This window comes from Saccoglossus kowalevskii, chromosome 1 (genome assembly GCF_978046115.1).
Source record: "Saccoglossus kowalevskii chromosome 1, keSacKowa6.1, whole genome shotgun sequence".
In the NCBI taxonomy this organism is placed as follows: domain Eukaryota; kingdom Metazoa; phylum Hemichordata; class Enteropneusta; family Harrimaniidae; genus Saccoglossus; species Saccoglossus kowalevskii.
In genome coordinates this window covers 30,298,313-30,319,842 of record NC_140641.1, presented here as the reverse complement: position 1 = coordinate 30,319,842, position 21,530 = coordinate 30,298,313, and the positions used below count along the sequence as shown (strand labels likewise).

Genomic DNA, 21,530 nt, shown 5'->3' with positions numbered 1-21,530 from the left:
TTCTGGATCCAACCACTTGGTGTATTTAGCTTAGAACTAAGCAAAATGGTGAAAATTATTTCTGCTATGAACTTTGTTTCAAACATGTCCTTTATCCTTGATATATTTTTTAATTATTTCATTTCCTAATAAGGTATGATGTAGATATCCCATGTAAAACCACAAAATTACTGCACGCTGTAACTTGTCCAAGTACTTTGACAGATGTATAGTACCAGATAATTATTGCAATATTAACCAGAGTTGTATTGTTTCTTTTTTTAGTACCTGTGGTTCTTTTTTGAGATTCTTATAAAAAGTATGGCCCAATACTTGGTGAATAACAATCTGATGGCGCTGTCCAGAAATCGAAGATTCCCCGCTAATTACGTCTACAGTATACAGAATTTGTTGCAAACTATCATGTCGCGTATACTATTGAAGTATAAGGAAAACCGAGAAGATTCTAAACTGTCAAACTTTTATCTTGCAACCTTCATTAAGGTAAGTGTCTGTTGCATGTAACGCAAGTGGAGGAAAAGATATCCAAAAAGAAAAGACTATATCTGTCGTTTTCATTGTCGATGTCATAAACTTTTTGTACGTGTGTTAGTTAGTCCCAAATTAATCAGAGATGGATTTTTTAATGCCAAAATCAACTTTCCTCATCTTTCCTAAAATAAACCTGTATAGTCTCTCAATAATGTTTCATCAAAACTAGTAGGTAAAGGGAAATTACTTCTTTTAGGTTCAGTATTACATGAAATGTGCAAAACATCACATTTCCTGGGGGGAAAAAATGATCACGTTTCAATGAAGATTTGTATGTGCTTACTTTTTTTGAAATGCCTGACATTACATTTTTTTTGTCGAATATTTCAGTGTTTTTATTGTGTTTTATGTAGTTTGGTTGTACCTGTTTTGTGTTCATAAACTTGTATGTGACCTGTTCATTTCAGGATTGTTTCACCTACATGGACCGTGGTGTAATATTTAAACTGATAAACATTTATGCCGACTATTTCAATCCAGGAGATCATAAGGTGAGCAGTTACATATTTAATAGTAATTTTAATAATAATATAATTCAATTTTATTACCTTGCCTGTATCATCAAAGATGGAAGGGAAAGGTATATTAAAGAAAAAATGTTTGTCCAGCATTGTCGTCGTCATCGTTAATAATTATTATTATGTGCACAATAACTTTACTAATTCAATTCCAAACTTTATCAAACTTGGTCACCTTATTTATCAGTATATAGTCTTCCCTGAGTTTGAACAACAGATGTCCTGTATGAAAATATCATGCAAAATTTGAGAAAATCTGATAAAATATTTTATCACTGGTGATATACATTCAAATGTTCCACAGTCTGAAACACGTTTGGAAACCTACCAATAAAATCTTTACAGAAAACAAGATGTCAGAAAATCAATATAAGCACTCCTATGAACTGGGTGCCAAACTTTGATAAAGATCTGAAGCTAATAGAAAATCTGTTTGGTCCAAAGTTATCAAATCAACCCAAATACATAAAAAATACATCTTCATCTTTCGTGTGCTTTCTTTAATGTGGGTTAATGCCATTATGATACCATTAAATATATGTGCTTGATAGTTCCTTATGACAGATAGTAACTGTTTCGTTTGTGAAACTTTGTCTTCTTGAAATGAACATTTTCAGTCATTTCCGTGTTGTGTGTAATCTGTTTTTGTCATATTCACCACCAGATACTCCTTGAGATGAAGTTTGAATTCTATAAAGTGGTGTGCAACCATGAACATTTCATTGCACTGAATCTACCACTGCAGCACAAGGGTAAAATCCAACAGTTCAAAGGTAAGCTCCAAAAACATACTTGGAGGAAAAACACCTTCCTCTGACTCTATAAAATCTGATTGTTGATTGGCTGATAATCATGTGCATGTGACATGAAGTGCCATATCAGCCAATCACACCATGTTTCTTATTGGGTTATCTCAATTGTTCTTCTCTATCATCCAATTCTTTCTTTGACACTGGTTGATGTTGTTTTTTTCTTTCTCATTTTGCCTTGTTATGTGCAGTTTACGCATACTCTGCTTATCTTTGACTTCATTCAAACACTAAATTTTCTTTTTAACACTCTTCTGCAAACTTTACTCTTCATCATTACGCGATTTAATTTGTTATTTCTTCAGATGAGGACGAAAGTCTTTACCAAGATGAAGAATTCATTTTCAGTAAGATGCCCGTCTCAGTCCTATCTTTGTATCGCATTAACTCGTGTATCGTGTTGAATGGCGTGCCTCACTAAGGAATGAACTAAAATGTGTGGTGCACATTTTTGCATCTGAGTCTATAGATGATAACAGTATGTAGTGAGCTATCTTGACGCTGACTCCCCGGGTTTATTAACACTGCTATAATTTTCTGCTTCAGTTAACTTACTAATAGCATGTCCGATATTTACAGAAAGTGTCCCTGTGATGATTAGATGCATTCCCATTTGTAGTACTGGTAGTTAGTGGAGGGAAACGTTCACAAACACCTGAATATTTGTATCTTTCTCAAATCTGTAACACAATAGGAGTGTCTGTGTGTATTGATTGTATGAGTTCTTATCTAGTACATTTATTATTCTACAGTTGACATGTGTGGTACATCTTGAGTATTGCATGTAGATTGCACTGGAGTGTTTAGTGATTTCCGATAAATTCCAATTAATGCAGTCGTCAGATGTCAATAAAGGTTCAATTCTTTAGATCTACAGCATGCTCTTCTAAACATTGTAAAATTTGTTCAAGCACTTAGTTGTTTCAACATGGACCAAGGTTTACTGATGATATTCAAACTTTATTAGTTGTTGCATGTCATTACATACATTGTACACATTGAACTTGCGGGTCCAACCTTGCCAAGTTCCATAATTCTGTAAATCTAAAGGATGCCACTCCCAGTTCTCTTGTCAATTAAGGTACAGTGAAAATCATTTACATTTCCATTGATATTCTTTAAAAAGTTAATTCCTGATCTGTTTAAAAGGGGGAACACCGTTTAAGCCTAATCCCACAATACATTTGCTTTCTGGATTAAAATTACAATGGATGACAAAAGATAGATTAACATTGTAAATAACAAAAACAATAGTGTCCCACGATTCCTTGGTGCAATCCCTAGGTTTGGCAGGTTCCCCTTTAAAGTTTTTCTCTTAGACACCAGGCAATGCGATTCTACCGGCTTAATTGTGGATGAATTAACCATCCCAACTAATAAGTTCACACCGATTTTTTTATAATACAATTCAACCAGAAATTGCTTCAATTGTTTGTATTATTACATGTCTAACAATAAAAACACTAGAATTTGTCGTTTTGGCAAAAGCTATATCAGCGCTCATTCCAAAATGCATCAGCACTTGTTCTAATGTTCAAATTTGTTTTGATGTGGCGTAAATTGGTGTCTAATTCCAACACTTTCCTTTATTTAAAATGAATGCAGAAATGCTATAGCGTTCAACAGAAACAGAATTATGTCACTGGATTCAAACGTCCACTCAGCACAAAACTGATTTCTTATCACAAGAATACTGCAAAGTATACACTCAGGCAGTAGGGGATCACATTCACCTCTGCTATGCATCACACGATACGATTGCCATACTGTCTTCATGCATACTTGGTCTTCATGGTCACAAAAAGTCAGTGAAAATACACTTCCTGCATGCTGTATAATTGATTAAAGTAATACCCCATACTGAACTCTGTGTTCAGACAACCAATTATCTAAAGAATTATGGTAAAAAGTAACCACAAAATACAATACAAAATCATATAATGATGGCTACAATACCTAGGCATAACCTTTTCTCATACATACTCACAGCCAGTTTCACTCAGTTGTGTGATATAAGCAGTCTTTCACTCAATAGAAGATACACTGGCTAAAATATTGAAAATTAAATGTATATTGAAGGATAAAGCAAGTCCCCCTCTCCCCTTGTTACAGTGATTGCATCCTTAACATTTCGCCTGCCGAAAGTCTCTACGGATAGTCGATATGAATGGTATTTATTGGCTTCAGCGAGTGATGTGTCAACAGTATTATGGAACCTATTTCTAAGTTCATTAATAATTTGTGTAAATATTGAATTTTATACATGTAGTTGCAACTGTATTATCCATGTTTTATCTGCCAGTCCAATGCTGGTAAAAGCAGATGTAAATTTATCTCTGATACAGCTAGTGCTGGTAATAATGCACGTGTACTTAGAATCAATAGTGGTCCTTTTTTTGTTGCTTTCCTGAAATAAACATTATTGCTTTATATTTTTTGCCAGCACAGTAACAACTCTCAAATGTTGATTTGGACACACATGTTCCTTTCCATACGTCTTTCATATTATTTCTGATCATTTGCTTTTCTATTGTTTTTTCTCTCCTTTTGCTTGCCATCCCATGACTACGTCCATCCTATTCTTGCAGCTTACAGTGGCAGATGGAGAAACTATGGTAAAAAAAAAATACTTCCTCTAGATCATATATATAATTATATATGTAGTGGTAGTATCTGTATTTAAATTGATGTGCTTTTGTATTGAAACAATGAGCTCAGCTACTAAAAAAATTATTTTGCGAAATGCACACAAGATGCAGCTTGCTATCTTTTAGCTCCTCAAATTACCTGATGCTGTTTTAGAATCATTGATGCACTGCAGGTATTCCCTCCCTATTCATATCATCATGAAATAAACCAGATTATATTTATATATATGGATCTTTTCAACTTTAATCTTAATAAATGCACAATCAGTGTCTTTTTCAGTCTAGGGTTTTTATTTGCCATATTAGTAAGTTCATTTTGGAATGACACTAGAAACTGTATCAATAATCAGTAAACTAATGTTATCATGATTTGTTGAATTTTTGCCCTTTTCAAAATTGGGCGTACATGCATTGATCATTGAAAATGTGTGTTTGACGAATTTACAAGTGTTCTTCTGTGTTTGTACATGTATACTCAGATCTTTCTCGTGTGTTCCTACATGTATACCTTTGTGGCATCACTATCTTATGATTTACCTTCCAGATCTTCAACATGATTATTGCTTGACTGATGAATTCTGTCGTAATCATTTCCTGGTGGGTTTATTACTGCGGGAAATCTCCTGCGGACTCCATGAAACCAAAGAAAGTAGGAAGTGTGCCATCAGTGTACTTAGAAACTTGCTAGTGAAGCATTCATTTGATGATAGATACAAGTCAAAGGTAAGAATTTAATTCATGGTCAGCTTTGATAATTTATCTGCAAGTTTTGGCATATGTGCAGGCACTGGAGCCAATCTGTGTACTGCTCATAAAATGGGAGCCTATGTTACTGATAAGTCTATCTGTCCTGCTGTCTGCTTTGATAATTTACCTGCATCTAAATATAACCTAAAGGACTTGTAAAGTTTTGGCACATGTGCAGGTACTGGAGCCAATCTGTGTACTGCTCATAAAATGGGAGCCTATGTTACTGATAAGTCTATCTGTCCTGCTGTCTGCTTTGATAATTTACCTGCATCTAAATATAACCTAAAGGACTTGTAAAGTTTTGGCACATGTGCAGGTACTGGAGCCAATCTGTGTACTGCTCATAAAATGGGAGCCTATGTTACTGATAAGTCTATCTGTCCTGCTGTCTGCTTTGATAATTTACTTGCATCTAAATATAACCTAAAGGACTTGTAAAGTTTTGGCACATGTGCAGGTACTGGAGCCAATCTGTGTACTGCTCATAAAATGGGAGCCTATGTTACTGATAAGTCTATCTGTCCTGCTGTCTGCTTTGATAATTTACTTGCATCTAAATATAACCTAAAGGACTTGTAAAGTTTTGGCACATGTGCAGGTACTGGAGCCAATCTGTGTACTGCTCATAAAATGGGAGCCTATGTTACTGATAAGTCTATCTGTCCTGCTGTCTGCTTTGATAATTTACTTGCATCTAAATATAACCTAAAGGACTTGTAAAGTTTTGGCACATGTGCAGGTACTGGAGCCAATCTGTGTACTGCTCATAAAATGGGAGCCTATGTTACTGATAAGTCTATCTGTCCTGCTGTCTGCTTTGATAATTTACCTGCATCTAAATATAACCTAAAGGACTTGTAAAGTTTTGGCACATGTGCAGGTACTGGAGCCAATCCGTGTACTGCTCATAAAATGGGAGCCTATGTTACTGATAAGTCTATCTGTCCTGCTGTCTGCTTTGATAATTTACCTGCATCTAAATATAACCTAAAGGACTTGTAAAGTTTTGGCACATGTGCAGGTACTGGAGCCAATCCGTGTACTGCTCATAAAATGGGAGCCTATGTTACTGATAAGTCTATCTGTCCTGCTGTCTGCTTTGATAATTTACCTGCATCTAAATATAACCTAAAGGACTTGTAAAGTTTTGGCACATGTGCAGGTACTGGAGCCAATCTGTGTACTGCTCATAAACTGGGAATGATTATTTACCTGAATCAAAATATAACGTAAAGGACTTTATGTTTACAGATACATCTGGCAGGGACACGCTGCCAGCTTTGATCATTTCTTGCATCAAATATAATGTCACAAACACATCTGTTTGATAGATCGTAAGAACCACTAGCATGATTGATTGCAATAATGCACTTTAAGACAAACACCTGACATGAGTCAATCATTTTTACGTTTTCATTTTCTCATGAGAACGTCCACATACAAGACAAAATCTGACTTAAGAGATGCAAATCTTGTTTACTTTGTCTGTTGTAGGCCATGCAAGCAAGAATAGCATCCCTCTACCTCCCGTTCATCAGTGTGATACTGGAGAATGCACCAAGACTAAATCTTCGTGACCAGACACCATCATCGAAACAATCCACGCCGCAGAGCAATGGAGATACCCCAACGATGACACCCGATGGTTCGTTTCCTAGTCATGTGATGCCCTCTAGAAGTTCAATGTCCTTAGATTCTGGACAATTGGATAATACAAGTTACAGTACAATGCCAAGTATAACCAAAACAACAAGTGCAAGAGATTCAAGCGTTTTAGATCTGATAGCTGGCAACAAAGGTCAGTCTTCCACATTTTGTCACACTACCAATCTCACTTTTTTTGCAGAACTTTCACACATTTTATAGTACCTGTAATGTAATTATATTTATTTATCTTTTAACAACGATGCTGACATTTTTATAATTACTTTATAGTTATTGGTTTGTCATCTTATACATGACTTAAAACATATTATTATTAACCCTTCGAATGCTATAAATTTATTTTTAGGTATTTAATTTGGACCAGATGAACATAAGCTGATTTACATATGGCTGCATTCGTACAAATTAACCTTTGAAATATGACCGACTTCTGTCACGAGTCTTTGTAACATTGAGACGCCATTATGTACCATACATGACGTACATGTGAATCAGTGTATGGAGTAAATGTTATACTATCTCCTCATCACTGATTGCTTGGTTCATTGCAGGCATAGTGCCGCTATTGTCCGGATCCACTCCCGGTATTTGCAGCGGTGATAATATGAGTAACAGCAACAATCAGGGAATCAGGCGCTCATCCTTCAGTATAGGTTTGTCATCTCTCATCCTCTTCATTTCATTGTGCTCTAACAAACTTTGTTTCTGGTTGCTTTTTTTGCATTCATTTTTTCAATTAAATTTCTGATCTGACAAATATTTTTGACTAGGTTTGCAATCACTTAGTGAGGTTTACCATCATAAAGATTAACTTACCTCATCACCTATAACAGCCAATGTGATTCAAGCATGGCACAAGTTTGTTCTCTGAAATGAAATGAAAAAAAAAAAAAAAACAGAATTCTAAATTAAGGCAACCCAGAAACATATGTTCTTTTTTGGGGTAAATCATCATTGCATCATTATTTCACTGAATTCTTTCCACATTCTCTTTTCTGATGTCTCTGTTGTATACATTCTGTTTCGGTAACAAGGTAATCTTTAACCTTCTGAAATCTACAGTCATAAAATTCATCTCACACTACCTGTAATACTGTCACCTATATTTCTTATTAGCTTGTAATCATCACTGTCTGTACATTGACCTGCTCAGACGTCATCACTGTCTGAACATTGACCTGCTCAGACGTCATCACTGTCTGTACACTGACCTGCTCAGATGTCATCACTGTCTGAACACTGACCTGCCCAGATGTCATCACTGTCTGAACACTGACCTGCTCAGATGTCATAACTGTCTGAACACTGACCCTCTCAGACGTCATCACTGTCTGTACACTGACCTGCTCAGATGTCATCACTGTCTGAACACTGACCCTCAGACGTCATCACTGTCTGAACACTGACCCTCTCAGACGTCATCACTGTCTGAACACTGACCTGCTCAGATGTCATCACTGTCTGAACACTGACCTGCTCAGACGTCATCACTGTCTGAACACTGACCCTCTCAGACGTCATCACTGTCTGAACACTGACCTGCTCAGACGTCATCACTGTCTGAACACTGACCTGCTCAGACGTCATCACTGTCTGAACACTTACCTGCTCAGACGTCATCACTGTCTGAACACTGACCTGCTCAGACGTCATCACTGTCTGAACACTGACCTGCTCAGACGTCATCACTGTCTGAACACTGACCTGCTCAGACGTCATCACTGTCTGAACACTGACCTGCTCGGACGTCATCACTGTCTGAACACTGACCCGCTCGGACGTCATCACTGTCTGTACACTGACCCACTCGGACGTCATAACTGTCTGTACACTGACCCACTCGGACGTCATAACTGTCTGTATACTGACCCACTCGGACGTCATAACTGTCTGTACACTGACCCACTCGGACGTCATAACTGTCTGTACACTGACCCACTCGGACGTCATAACTGTCTGTACACTGACCCACTCGGACGTCATAACTGTCTGTACACTGACCCACTCGGACGTCATAACTGTCTGTACACTGACCCACTCGGACATTCCAAAGAACTAAAGTTCTTGCCTCTCCACAAACTCTGTCTCTCTCGTAATTCATAATTTACTTTCTGCATGCTAACTTGCTTGGAGTGCAGGCATCCTCATTCTCAACCCTGACATGTCTCCTGGACCTTATATAATTAAGTGGATAGGAAACAGTGAAATTGTATCACTGATTACGAGAGATAAGATTTATTATTCCTTATAAACTCAAAAATACCTTACAAAAATTGAAAAAATATATTTACAGCATATTGAAGTATGCTTATTATTGCCATCTATTACAATTGCCTTGTATGTATTGCATCTATTGCCAATTAGGAAACTGATAAATTGAGCATGAATACTTACACCTTGCCATATCAGTGTTATTATTTTACAACAAATTACAATCAAGACCCCTGTGTGATCAGTGAACAGTTCAAACTAATACTCGTAAATCAAGGGACACAAAATTATAATACTACCATTTGAGTGCATTTCGAATATGTCTTGAGCAAAACAGCTGACAGTAGCCCAGTTATTCAACAACAATTCATCACATTTGTGGGTGTGGGTCAATCGGTATTACCGGTAATGAGCTTCCACATCTATCAAATAATGGACCACAATACCATGTTGGTCAAATTAACACTGAATTACCCACTGTTGGCATTTTATCAACCTAAAAACAAAAACAATTTAATTTAGTTTGACCTTGTTAACACTTCAAAGGAAAATACCAGTCCCTATCCTGTATATCAGGGGTTTTGTTGCAGGTATCTTTCTTTGCAGTGTTACTTGTATGCAGCAATTTTATTAATTACTATCACCACATTCTCTCCATTTTGTAACATGTCTAGATAGTGGACGAGGCTCAGGAAAGATGCCGTCACTAAGTAAACACTCAATTGTGTTTTCTTGCATGAATAGTTTAGAAATCTCTTGTATCGCTGCATAGTCGTTTCTTTTTCTTTCTAGATAAAAATATTTTATTTTATTTTTAATGATCCATGTTTTCGTTGAGACACTGAAGAATAATGCCGTAAAACATAAATGACAAAATTGAAAAAATTTGTTAAAGTTTAATATTAAATCAGATGATTCTTTTTTGAAAATGCATGATTAGTTCTACTAGTTCTAGTTCTATTCTTTAATGGTGTGTGGAGATTGAGATTTGTTATTTCAGTTTTTAACATTGGTATCGAAAATAACTATACCGGTAATTTATTTGCCCAACCTGGTATATCCATTAACCTGCCTACTATAGTGTCTGTCGTACATCCTTTCTTGCAATATTCTCATATTATGTATGACTTTGAATTAGCTATATGCCATTTTATTGAATTTGATCTTGTGTTAACAATCTCGTTATACGTACAAATACACTTTTTGCTTATTGTTGATGATATACCTTTTTTGTTGATATTTCATATGAATTGGAAATCTTTTTTCGGCTTTTATTTTTCATCCTAAATGACAATTTCAATGATACTTAAACCACAGTCCCTCTATCCCCAGTCTGGAAACGACTAGCGTTCTTTGGTCTCGAACTGCGGTGCGGGTAAACAAACCGTTCACACCCGGGCCGAGGGAGTCAGGAAGTCAGACAGATTACAGTACCGTCAAAATATTCATTAAAATCGGAAAATTTACCATCATGCAAAGCGATGCCTCATTGTATGACTTCACTTTCACTTCAAATTTGGGCAACCACAACGTAAACAAACATGTAAACAAAATTATCACTATGAAATTTGGGTTTTTTGAACCCTGATACGCACCAAAACCAGCCTACCAACTCATAAACATCCAGTTCCCGCAATGCAAAGATTAATATCAGGAATTATGTTCATTTTCGCGTTTTAATAGGGAAAAAACTTCGCGTACCAACATCTTGTCAAAATGGCGTTCATGTTAACGTAGTCGATCGAAAAACCTGTGATATTTCTGATTCTTGAGGGGTTCATAACAGTTCAAGTCAACTATACAACAACTAATGACTTTATTCTATCCAAAAGTATATAACAATGCTTCAATGTTTGTGTATAAATGATTTTTTTAGCACAGAATTGAGTACATTGTCATTTCAAAACGTTGCCATTTGCATTTATAAAAGTCGCTCAATTTAAAAATAATAAAATGCGGTGTGACAAATAACAAATCAGCCCACCAATTTTTAATGATATGTTTCGATCATAAAATGTCAAAATCGAAGACAAATATTGGTTTCGCGCCGAGAAGTATGGTAAATAAAATAGAGTTCATTTCAATCACCCCAAAATCAAAAACGACAAATATCTGGGTAAAGGCATGAAAATTTGTTGCGAAAATGTGTCGCTGCTGGTAAAATAGATGAATTAAAGAACTACTCGCCGGCTAAAAAATGACCTTATACAGATATCCTGATTAAAAAATTATGTGAAAAAGCATGAATTCTGGAATAAACAACTAAGTTGTAAAAAATACATAACACTGACGATGTCAAAAATAGTGGCTGGCTGTGTACTGATCACGTGACAATGCTTTGCCCATACCCACAATGCGCCTTTGCCAGGGAAAGAGGCCAATTCACACCTAATACAATGACAGTTTCCAGACCAGGGATAGAGGGACTGTGCTTAAACCAATAAAAACTGGTTGTCAAGACTAAGAGTAGATTTTTAATTTGGTGAAATGTGCTGAGATCCTGTTTCCTATAAAAGTGAAATACATGTCTCTATATATATTTAGCCATGTAGTATGTTTTAAGGGGTAGTGTAATGCTTGTAATTTATTTCTGTTGTGACACAGTGTACCTTTAACTGTTTATCCTGACATTCCCAATAAAGGTATTTAAACTATATACTGTGGAATACTTTATTTTCGCTGGAATTAATTTTCGCTGAAAAGGCTTTTTAGGCGTTTTGTGTGGAATTTATTTTCACTGATTTTTGATGAGTTTAATGTGAAATGTAGGCAAAAAAAGTATATTCACTGGATTTTATTTTCACGGAAACATCCCTTCAGCGAAAATAGCGAAAATAAATTCCAAGCGAAAATAAAGTATTCTACAGTATTAAAAATTTCATTAGTGAAACATGTGAGCATTATTGGGCATGTCAGGAATCCACAGTTATCAGTGTTCAATAATAGTGATATGTGTATTTGTGATGTACTTGAATGCATTCTCTTCTAAACATTATGTAAATGCATGCGTTTTGCATAATAAGTTTTTCTTCCTGGCAGTTTGTATTTGCTGCATATTTATCACATACATGTAAATCCTGGAATGTTTGTTAAAATGACTGTGCTTATCTTGTACTAGAATAACTTTTTGATTTTGTCATGTATCTATGGGCAGGATGGGAATGCCAATGGGTAGGATGGGATAGTCAGTGGACAGAATGGGGTTGCCAGTGGACAGAATGGGGTTGCCAGTGGACAAGATGGGGTTGCCAGTGGACAAGATGGGGTTGCCAGTGTGTGTATAGAATATATATGGGTGGGATGGGATTGCCAGTGGACAGGATGGGATTGCCAGTGAACAGGATAGGATAGGATAGGATATCTATAGACGGGATGGGATTGCCAGTGGACAGGATGAGGTTGCCAGTGGACAGGATAGGATAGGATAGGATATCTATAGACGGGATGGGATTGCCAGTGGACAAGATGGGATTGCCAGTGGAGAAGATGGGGTTGCCAGTGGGTAGGATAGGATAGGATATCTATAGACGGGATGGGATTGCCAGTGGACAAGATGGGATTGCCAGTGGACAGGATGGGGTTGCCAGTGGACAGGATGGGATTTGATATCTATAGGCAGGATGGGATTGCCAGTAGACAAGATGGGGTTACCAGTGGACAGGATGGGGTTGCCAGTGGACAGGATGGGATTACCAGAGGGCAGGATTGCATATCTATGAACAGGGCAGGATTGCAATGGGGCAGGATGGGATTGCCAGTGTGGGTATGATAGGATATCTATGGGAGGATGAGATTGCCAGTTTGGTTGGGTTGGATAGGATATCTATGGGCAGAATTCAGTTGGTAGAATGAATTAGCCAATGGACAGGATGGGATTGCCAGTGGGTAGAATGAAATAGCCAGTGGACAGGATGGGATTGCCAGTGGGTAGAATGAAATAGCCAGTGGACAGGATGGGATTGCCAGTGGGTAGAATGAAATAGCTAGTGGACAGGATGAGATTGCCAGTGGGTAGAATGAAATAGCCAGTGGACAGAATGGGATTGCCAGTGGATGGAATGAAATAGCTAGTGGACAGGATGGGATTGCCAGTGGGTAGAATGAAATAGCCAGTGGACAGGGTGGGATTGCCAGTGGATGGAATGAAATAGCTAGTGGACAGGATGGGATTGCCCGTGGGTAGAATGAAATAGCCAGTGGACAGGATGGGATTGCCAGTGGGTAGAATGAAATAGCCAGTGGACAGGATGGGATTGCCAGTGGATGGAATGAAATAGCTAGTGGACAGGATGGGATTGCCAGTGGGTAGAATGAAATAGCTAGTGGACAGGATGGGATTGCCAGTGGGTAGAATGAAATAGCCAGTGGACAGGATGGGATTGCCAGTGGGTAGAATGAAATAGCTAGTGGACAGGATGGGATTGCCAGTGGGTAGAATGAAATAGCCAGTGGACAGGATGGGATTGCCAGTGGGTAAAATGAAATAGCCAGTGGACAGGATGGGATTGCCAGTGGGTAGAATGAAATAGCCAGTAGACAGGATGAGATTGCCAGTGGATGGAATGAAATAGCTAGTGGACAGGATGGGATTGTCAGTGGATGGAATGAAATAGCTAGTGGACAGGATGGGATTGCCAGTGGGTAGAATGAAATAGCCAGTGGACAGGATGGGATTGCCAGTGGATAGAATGAAATAGCCAGTGGACAGGATGGGATTGCCAGTGGGTAAAATGAAATAGCCAGTGGACAGGATGGGATTGCCAGTGGGTAAAATGAAATAGCCAGTAGACAGGATGGGATAGTCATTGCATAAGGTGGGATATTCGTGGCATATAGACAGAAATGTATGTCACTGTATGTAATCCCAAACTTATTTGAATTGTTTTGTGATTCTGTTACTTTTTGTTTATCCTGTTCTGTTGATTTGTGTTTTTTTGTTTTTTCTTGTTTTCTTTCTCCAGGTGGTAGCATGCCTGCTATATCCAAACCCACACCATTAAATGACAACATTATACCATCCCATATATCATCAGCATATTCGTCATCACAAGGTTTGACTATATCATGTTTGAAATAAACTTCTTTACTTGACAATATCAAAAAAGTGTAGATAGTTCACTGTTTAATTTAATCTGAAGGAAAAAAAATGCTCTATCAAAATAAAAGGAGAATGTTACAGATGACGCCCAAATAAACTGATCAGGAAAATCGCTACCTTCCTATCAGTTTCCCATGCAACATTGCAATATTATTAGGAACATTGCCAGCTGTGTTTGTTTTGACTTTGGAACTTCTTAATGAGCTTTATGCTGCTGGTCACAAGCATTTTCATGAGGGATATGCATAACTAAAGTGCAGTGAAAACTACTCAGCTTCAAACACAGTATTAAAGTTGATAAAACAATTTTCATAGGATTCAAAGTGAAGTCAGATTTTGAGTGAAAGAATTGAAATTTGTGAATTATTATTACTTGATCTCAAACCTAAAATTTTATTTCAAAATCTGAAAAGTAATGTTGTTACTTTACATCAGTCATAACAAACACCACTGACAGTATTTCTAGGAATATTACAATGTTGCAAGAAAGATTGATGTATTCAGTTTATTTCGGTGCCCGCTGTAATATTTGTTTGCCACATAAATTCAGGGGCTGCCTTTGATAATCAAAACAAGTCAGTACACATGCATGCCTGTAATTGCAGATGTAAGTTTTAGAATAAATATAACAAACTGTTCTTCAAATCAAATTGGCACTTATGATATTCAGTCAAACACCTAGTAGTTCGCATATCTATTAGTGTATTTATAAGTTGTACATTAACAAACTTGTTTAAATGTATTATTTACTAAATATTAACAAAGACATTGCTACTTCATGTTACTGTGTACCAATGTTCAACAACTAATATAGACGTGCATTGCTGTAATAACTATAATTCAATTAAATGTTTGTTGTTATCTGTTTTGATGGTTTTTGTTAATGTATAAAGTTTTGTTGAATGGAAATATATTTTATTTTAGGGTTTCTTTGCTTTTAATTTAATCGTTGATTATTATTAAGGTACTAGTAATTTATTTTATAGATCACCATTGCAATTTTTAAACTGTGATTTTGATTTTATTTATTAGGTTCAGGAACTCCATCTATATCAACACCTCGGCTCATGGACAATCGGTCATCAAAGTCTGGTTCAAGTGTGTCTTTGATTTCTGGCAACAGCACTGTGGAGAGATCCAGCTCAGAGAAAGTGGCTCCAAATGGACATTCCAGGACACCATCTACTAGCGGTAACATTTTCTTCAGCTATGACAAGTTGGAAGAGTCTGAAGTTAAAGACCTGTTAGTTTGTTTGCTGTATATTCTGAAAAATTTGAATGAAGGTGAGTTGAAGAAATACTGTGTATTTTTTCTGTCAGTGTTTCGTATCACGCATTCTTACTTGTGCATTAAAATGATTGTGTTTAGAATAGATTCTATGCAGTATTTATAAACAACTTAAAGACATGATTCAGATCTGAGATGCTACGTACAGCGGTATGAAGAACTTGTCATCGTATTCTATCAGCATGGATGCATATCAATGTCTGTACTACTAACTCCAGAATTGTAGAGGAAACAGAGGAAGCGAAAATGATGATTTGCACAAATTAAAATATCTTGATGAATGTCTTAATCATTGTATTTAAAAAAGAATATTGTATTATATAAATAATTGTGTCTGCTGTTGTTATCACCATTATTAAATGTATTATCTTGTAGAAATTATACTGGGTTGGTGGAACCAGTCAACAGAAAAGGAACAGATAGAGTTCTTTCAGATATTAGAGTAAGTATAACTAGTACCGGTAAGAGTTCCTTAGGGCCACCTCACATAGAACCTTTATACTGCCCCTCTAGTGCCCTCCCCATTTTACTTGTATATACCCATTTTCACTGAAGGCTAGAGTGTTATGGTGTTTTAGGTTAGGAGGGGCTTTAATAAGGAGCTCTTTTCGTGTAATGTTTCTATTATGAATGCTCCGACAGTTTCATTGTTTCCCAGATGTTATAATGATGCACTAATTAAACAATTAGGTTCAGGTCCTGGAAACGTCCTACTACCCCGGTAGTATGTTATAGGGGAAAATAAAATATTGTTTCTGTCTTCATTGCTCAGTCCCAGGCATTCTCATCACAAAGAATAACAGATTTCTGCAGAATAAAAAAAAACTCTTCAAATGCCCAAATTGCCTGTCATTAATTAATTCTGTACAATTTTATCAAATGTTGATCACGAACTGTAGCCAATGATAAATTCAATCATTTGGTCCACAATACAAAACTACGAACAAAAAAAACAGCAACATATTTTGAAATTTTTTTGCAGGATCTGTTTGTATCAGTTTAGGTATCAAGGGAAGAAATTGATTGCAGCTATAAGGTATGCTTGACACGCTCTCACACTCTTAAAGTGCCTGTGCAATGCCCACCCACACACTTCCCATTTTAGATCTGTGCCCCACTGAAATGGGCAATTATTGATTTTTTTGCTGAAAATGATTACTCGTATCCAAGTAAATTTGAGATATTTCCCGTGCTGTAGCCACGCCCACCTATCCTGAAACAGTCGACTGTTTCCGGATTTCCAACTCTCACCGAAAGTGCGCCACCAAATGCAAAAATATGAGAGGAAGCCATACCCCTGAGCCGTACTTTTATATCACTGTGTCATTCAACGTACAACTGTACTTTTAAACGATATACATTTTTTAATTGGCGTTTCTTTTGTCTGTTTAATTTTATTTTTGAGAGAGCGAATTTTTAGAAGTTGTTTTCACAACAAACATTTATGATGGTTAAACGTTGTGTTGTGGGCGGTTGCAGTAATGCGTATAGTCATAGTGTAAGTATTTACACGTTTCTAATCGATCCGAAGGTGCGAAATCGGTGGACGAAAGCCGTGAAAATAACGAGAAAAGGTTGGGGTGGACTTCCTCCTAACAGCGTCATATGCAGTGTCCACTTCACCTCAGATTCTTTTTTTTTGTGTGAAAAACTGTCCTTGTTCATGACAAAACAACTAGGTTTTAACAAGAAACGCCGACAATACAAAAGTTTTCGAAAAAATAGATTCCAGACCAGCCCATGATCACCGAGACGAATTTCAGAAGGGAGAGAGACGTCGAGTATGTGTTTCAAATGATTTGATTTTTTTGCGATCCTGATTATCGCTTTATAGAGACCACCCGTGTTATGTAAAAGGTAGCAGTAATTTTAATAATGTCACGAAAACGAAGCGTCGGACAAACAGGAAATTACGCAGCCCTCAGGCTTTTTTTATTTTCGCAGGCTAAAAGTGTCTGAATTGTTCGGTTATTGGTGTTGAATGTCGAATTCACACGTTTGTTGCCTTTACTTGCAGCTTGATCGGCGTAATAATTTACGGAATAAGAATCCGGGCTTGAGCTGTCAATGTATTTTTTTAATATGATGTCATAATCATGAAAATCACGCTAAATCCACTCTGAATTTGTCTGTATGTGAGTCGCTCTCAATTATTGTTGTTATCCAATTAAACGCCGCCATTCACGCACTTGTCCCCTTCATGACCCGACGCGTTCACCATTACAAGGCGGCAGTCATTTATTTAGTAACTGTGTTTTGTCGTTTTTTTTTAAATTATTTCTTTATTTTATAAATCAATAGTGTCTAGTAACCTGCTAAATAACAAGACGATTCAGCCGTCAAATTTGATTTTGTCCAATGCCGGAGTCCAGCGACAGTGTACAAACGTGCTCCAGTGACTGTAATGACCACGGTGACTAACTACACCAGACCGGACATATTTCGCATCTGACTCAACCCCATGCAACAAACTTGATACTATGTGTTCATTATGGTTCATTCTTCCTCAACGAACAAGTACATAAGTGGCAATTTAGTCAAAGACGAGAAAACAGCACAAGAAATTTGCCTTATTTACACGTATCGGCAATGCAAGCTGCCCAGCGACTTCCCCTTCTGACGTCACAAGGGGAATTTCTGTATGCAAATGAGAAGCTAATGAGGAGCCTCGTTTTAAAATACGCAAAAATAAAGTTTCCGTAGATTGAGTTTAAACACATTTTTTCACTTAGAAAAAAATATTTATGCTTAGAAACATAAAAAATAATAATATTTATGTATCAATGGATAATTTTAGGCGTGAAAATAGCAGCCATTTCACAGGCACTTTAAATGTCCAATGTATATAAGTAGTCTTTCAAAATCGCCGGGACCTCAGAAGTGAAAGGTCACGTACATTAACATAGATAGGAGATGACGTATACAGCTGCACTTTGATTCGTTGTCAATGCTAGTCAACATCTTTTAATTAGCATAATCACCAAAGTGATTTCGCTCTGGTTTTCACTCCAACGCAGGGGGTCGCCTGCAGATGCGTCCAGTCAGGATTTCTTTTGCAGTCACGCTAGTTTTTGCAATCACGTTAAAAAGGATAAATTGACAATTAATTAAGTCCAAACTTTGTCAGTCTAACTCCAAGAATATGTCAAGAATAAACATAAGACAAGTGATTACCATTTCTACCACAAACTCGCTCATTCCCTCACTCTTAGTGTGTTTTGCAATTTCATGTCAACATCATTGCATACAATTGTCTATTGTGTGCATTTGGTGTTGTAAAACTAAGGTCAAAAGAATAGTGAAAAATGCATGGAATAATACAATGCAATTACGGTATTTGCTTTATTATTAGCACATGCACAGATTTTTCTGTGGTAATACAAGTCATATTTTGAAGTTTTACTATATAGCCAATAAGATTTTTGTGATTTTTTTTTATCATGAGCGCTCCTATTCGAGATGTGCTTCTAATAGAACAAATACGGTAATCACCAGTGTATTTCTGTGTGAAATTAAAGTTGAACTCAGAGTGGTTTCTTGTCCATGAGCTTACTGTTTTACCCGGTGCTGCTACGGGTATCGGTATTATAACACTGCAATGTGTTCTCTAACCGCATTTCATCACTAACTCTGATATGTGTTTATAAATCATGTGATTTGCACCAATTATTTTTTCACTTCTCTTCCTGTTTTTTACGACTGAACTAAAAAAACATCTAAAATTTGAAGATATTCCCAGTGACACTTGACTCCCTAGACTGGTTGAAATAATCCCAGTGGCACTTACATAGTTATCTTTTTTATATTCATGTACTTTTGTAACAGATGTTGAATTTTCACCACCAGAAATGTTGCTATGACTATAGATAGTTTCAATTGTGTTGTTACTGATTCATCAAACTAACTGCATCTTATTTTTTCCCAAATTTCACACTTTTCATGTTTGCTTGCTTGAATCCTGCTTGGTATCATGGGTAAGCATTATACCTATTCATTCTCCATCTGTGTCGTCACATTAATAATTCAATGTATTAGGCATCAACATAATATCGCATAACACAGCGCCCAGGAAAAAGTGGACTTTTTTCCATACTTTTAATAATTGATAATATGGATCCATGTGATATTAAAAATTACCCCAAAAAATGATGTCATCAGACGATATTTTGAAAAATTTGAATCTGAATTCTTTTTGGAGACAAAATACCCATTTATCTTTGTTTTCGCATTTGTTACTATGTTGAAAATATTTTTTCATATCTTGAAATATAAAATATAAAATATATCTTGAAAGTCTAGCGAAATCAATTTATGGAAGTGCTAAAAATACTGAGAAATATAATCACATAACTGGGTAGTTTTAATGTGCATGTTTTATCCATTCAAAGACACTAGCAGGTTTTTTGGGGTTTCCTTAGTTATCTAAGAATTGTATCGTAGAGTTAAAAAATAAGTTTTGGTTCACTGCTGACAAAAAATGCTACTATTCTAGCAAAACAACAAACTAGTCAGAAATTTAAAAAAAAAAAGAAAAATAATGAATTTTGAAAAAGTGTTTTCAGAATACATGAAGCTTATCCACTGATGGCTGTGTACTGGTGACATAGGATTGTGGGTAATGACACAGGATTGTGGGTAATCACTGTATACCATAACATAGTGTACACTAATGTTCAAACTCACTTCATATTTGGATTTATGTTTTAACACATTGCTTGGCATTGAGCTGTATGTTGTCAATAACATGTGGAGTGACTTTTTATGTGGGGGTTATTTATAATAACTTCACTGTACTTTATTGTTTGACCTCTGACTTGACTCTTAACGTTCTTTCATCTTTAGACCTATCAAATTCAGTCTAGCTGAAGGTGACAAAAGTAAGACGTTACCACCCAGAATTGTGAGACCGCATACATATGCTGGTCGGTCTTTGAGTATGGCAACTGATATTGCGGCTCAGCGTAAGTCTCTTCTTTCATTCTGTAATTCAACTTTTTAGCTCCACTGTCGACTTTGTCGGGCGGGGCTTATCATATGAGTGATTGCTCGTCGTCATCCGTGTCAATGTTTTACTTTTTTGACTTCTTGAAAACTACAAGCCTGAATGTTTTGATACTTGGTGTATATGTACATTGGGTAGATCTCTCTCAGGTTTGTTAATTTCATGATGATATCTTCAATTCTCTAATTTTGGTGAATATTTTTGTTATTTTTGGTAAAAAGTGATATTATCGCCTTCTTGTTAAAAATCGCTCCAATTGCTTTGATAATACATATATAGGTACTACATGTGAACCTCTCTCAGATTTGTTCATTTTGTAATGATATCTTTAATTCTCTAATTTTGGTGAATATTTTTGTCATTTTTGGTAAAAAATGATATTTTTGAATTCTTGTTGAAAACAGCAAGTCCTGTTGCTTTGATACTATACATAATGTTCATTTTCTAATGATATGTGCATTGCTAACAGCAGAGCTATCTCAGCCGACAGGCTGCTTGTTGATGATAAAATATACAAATTTAAAAATCATACCCTAGAAGCAAATGGCTGCTAAGATCTCATTGAGAGTGAGAGAACCGTGCGACTTGTTTTTGCCTCTCGTAATAGTGTTCCATTTTTTCCTGTTGTCATGTCAACTGTTGTTATGGTCTATCAACAGTAGATGCAATGATGCATGAGAATGAAGGGAAAATCTTGTGAATCTCTCACACACACACGATCAATGAGTCTCTGGCCGACACTTGCATACAATAGGCTATTGTTCCAGTGTATTGTGGCATGTACTTATGCTACAAAATATAGTTAAAAGCGGGGGAGTCGTCACCTGCGCATGCGGCAGATGGCCATAGCGTGTCAATGTTTACAAACAAGCATCTACCCATGAGTCTCTGCATTTTTAGCGTGTATTGTTATAGTCGCGTGGGACTCAATTCCCGCACGTGCGCAGGTGACTACCCTCTCGCTTTAAGTGCTGTATTACATTTATAAGAGGTCGCATACTGAGAAATTG

At 36.6% G+C, this 21,530-nt stretch overlaps 1 protein-coding gene across 1 annotated transcript in view; it reads left to right on the top strand.

Annotated features, from left to right (window-relative positions):
- Nucleotides 1-21,530, top strand: part of LOC100376340 (dedicator of cytokinesis protein 9-like) — a 118,680-nt gene that overhangs the window by 78,780 nt on the left and 18,370 nt on the right. The window contains exons 25-36 of the mRNA XM_085500692.1: nt 265-483; nt 939-1,022; nt 1,714-1,822; nt 5,051-5,229; nt 6,751-7,054; nt 7,473-7,574; nt 9,807-9,842; nt 14,094-14,183; nt 15,263-15,514; nt 15,894-15,960; nt 16,501-16,554; nt 20,361-20,479. Coding sequence (XP_085356818.1) covers nt 265-483; nt 939-1,022; nt 1,714-1,822; nt 5,051-5,229; nt 6,751-7,054; nt 7,473-7,574; nt 9,807-9,842; nt 14,094-14,183; nt 15,263-15,514; nt 15,894-15,960; nt 16,501-16,554; nt 20,361-20,479 — 1,615 coding nt within the window. The remainder of the gene's footprint in view (nt 1-264; nt 484-938; nt 1,023-1,713; nt 1,823-5,050; nt 5,230-6,750; nt 7,055-7,472; nt 7,575-9,806; nt 9,843-14,093; nt 14,184-15,262; nt 15,515-15,893; nt 15,961-16,500; nt 16,555-20,360; nt 20,480-21,530) is intronic.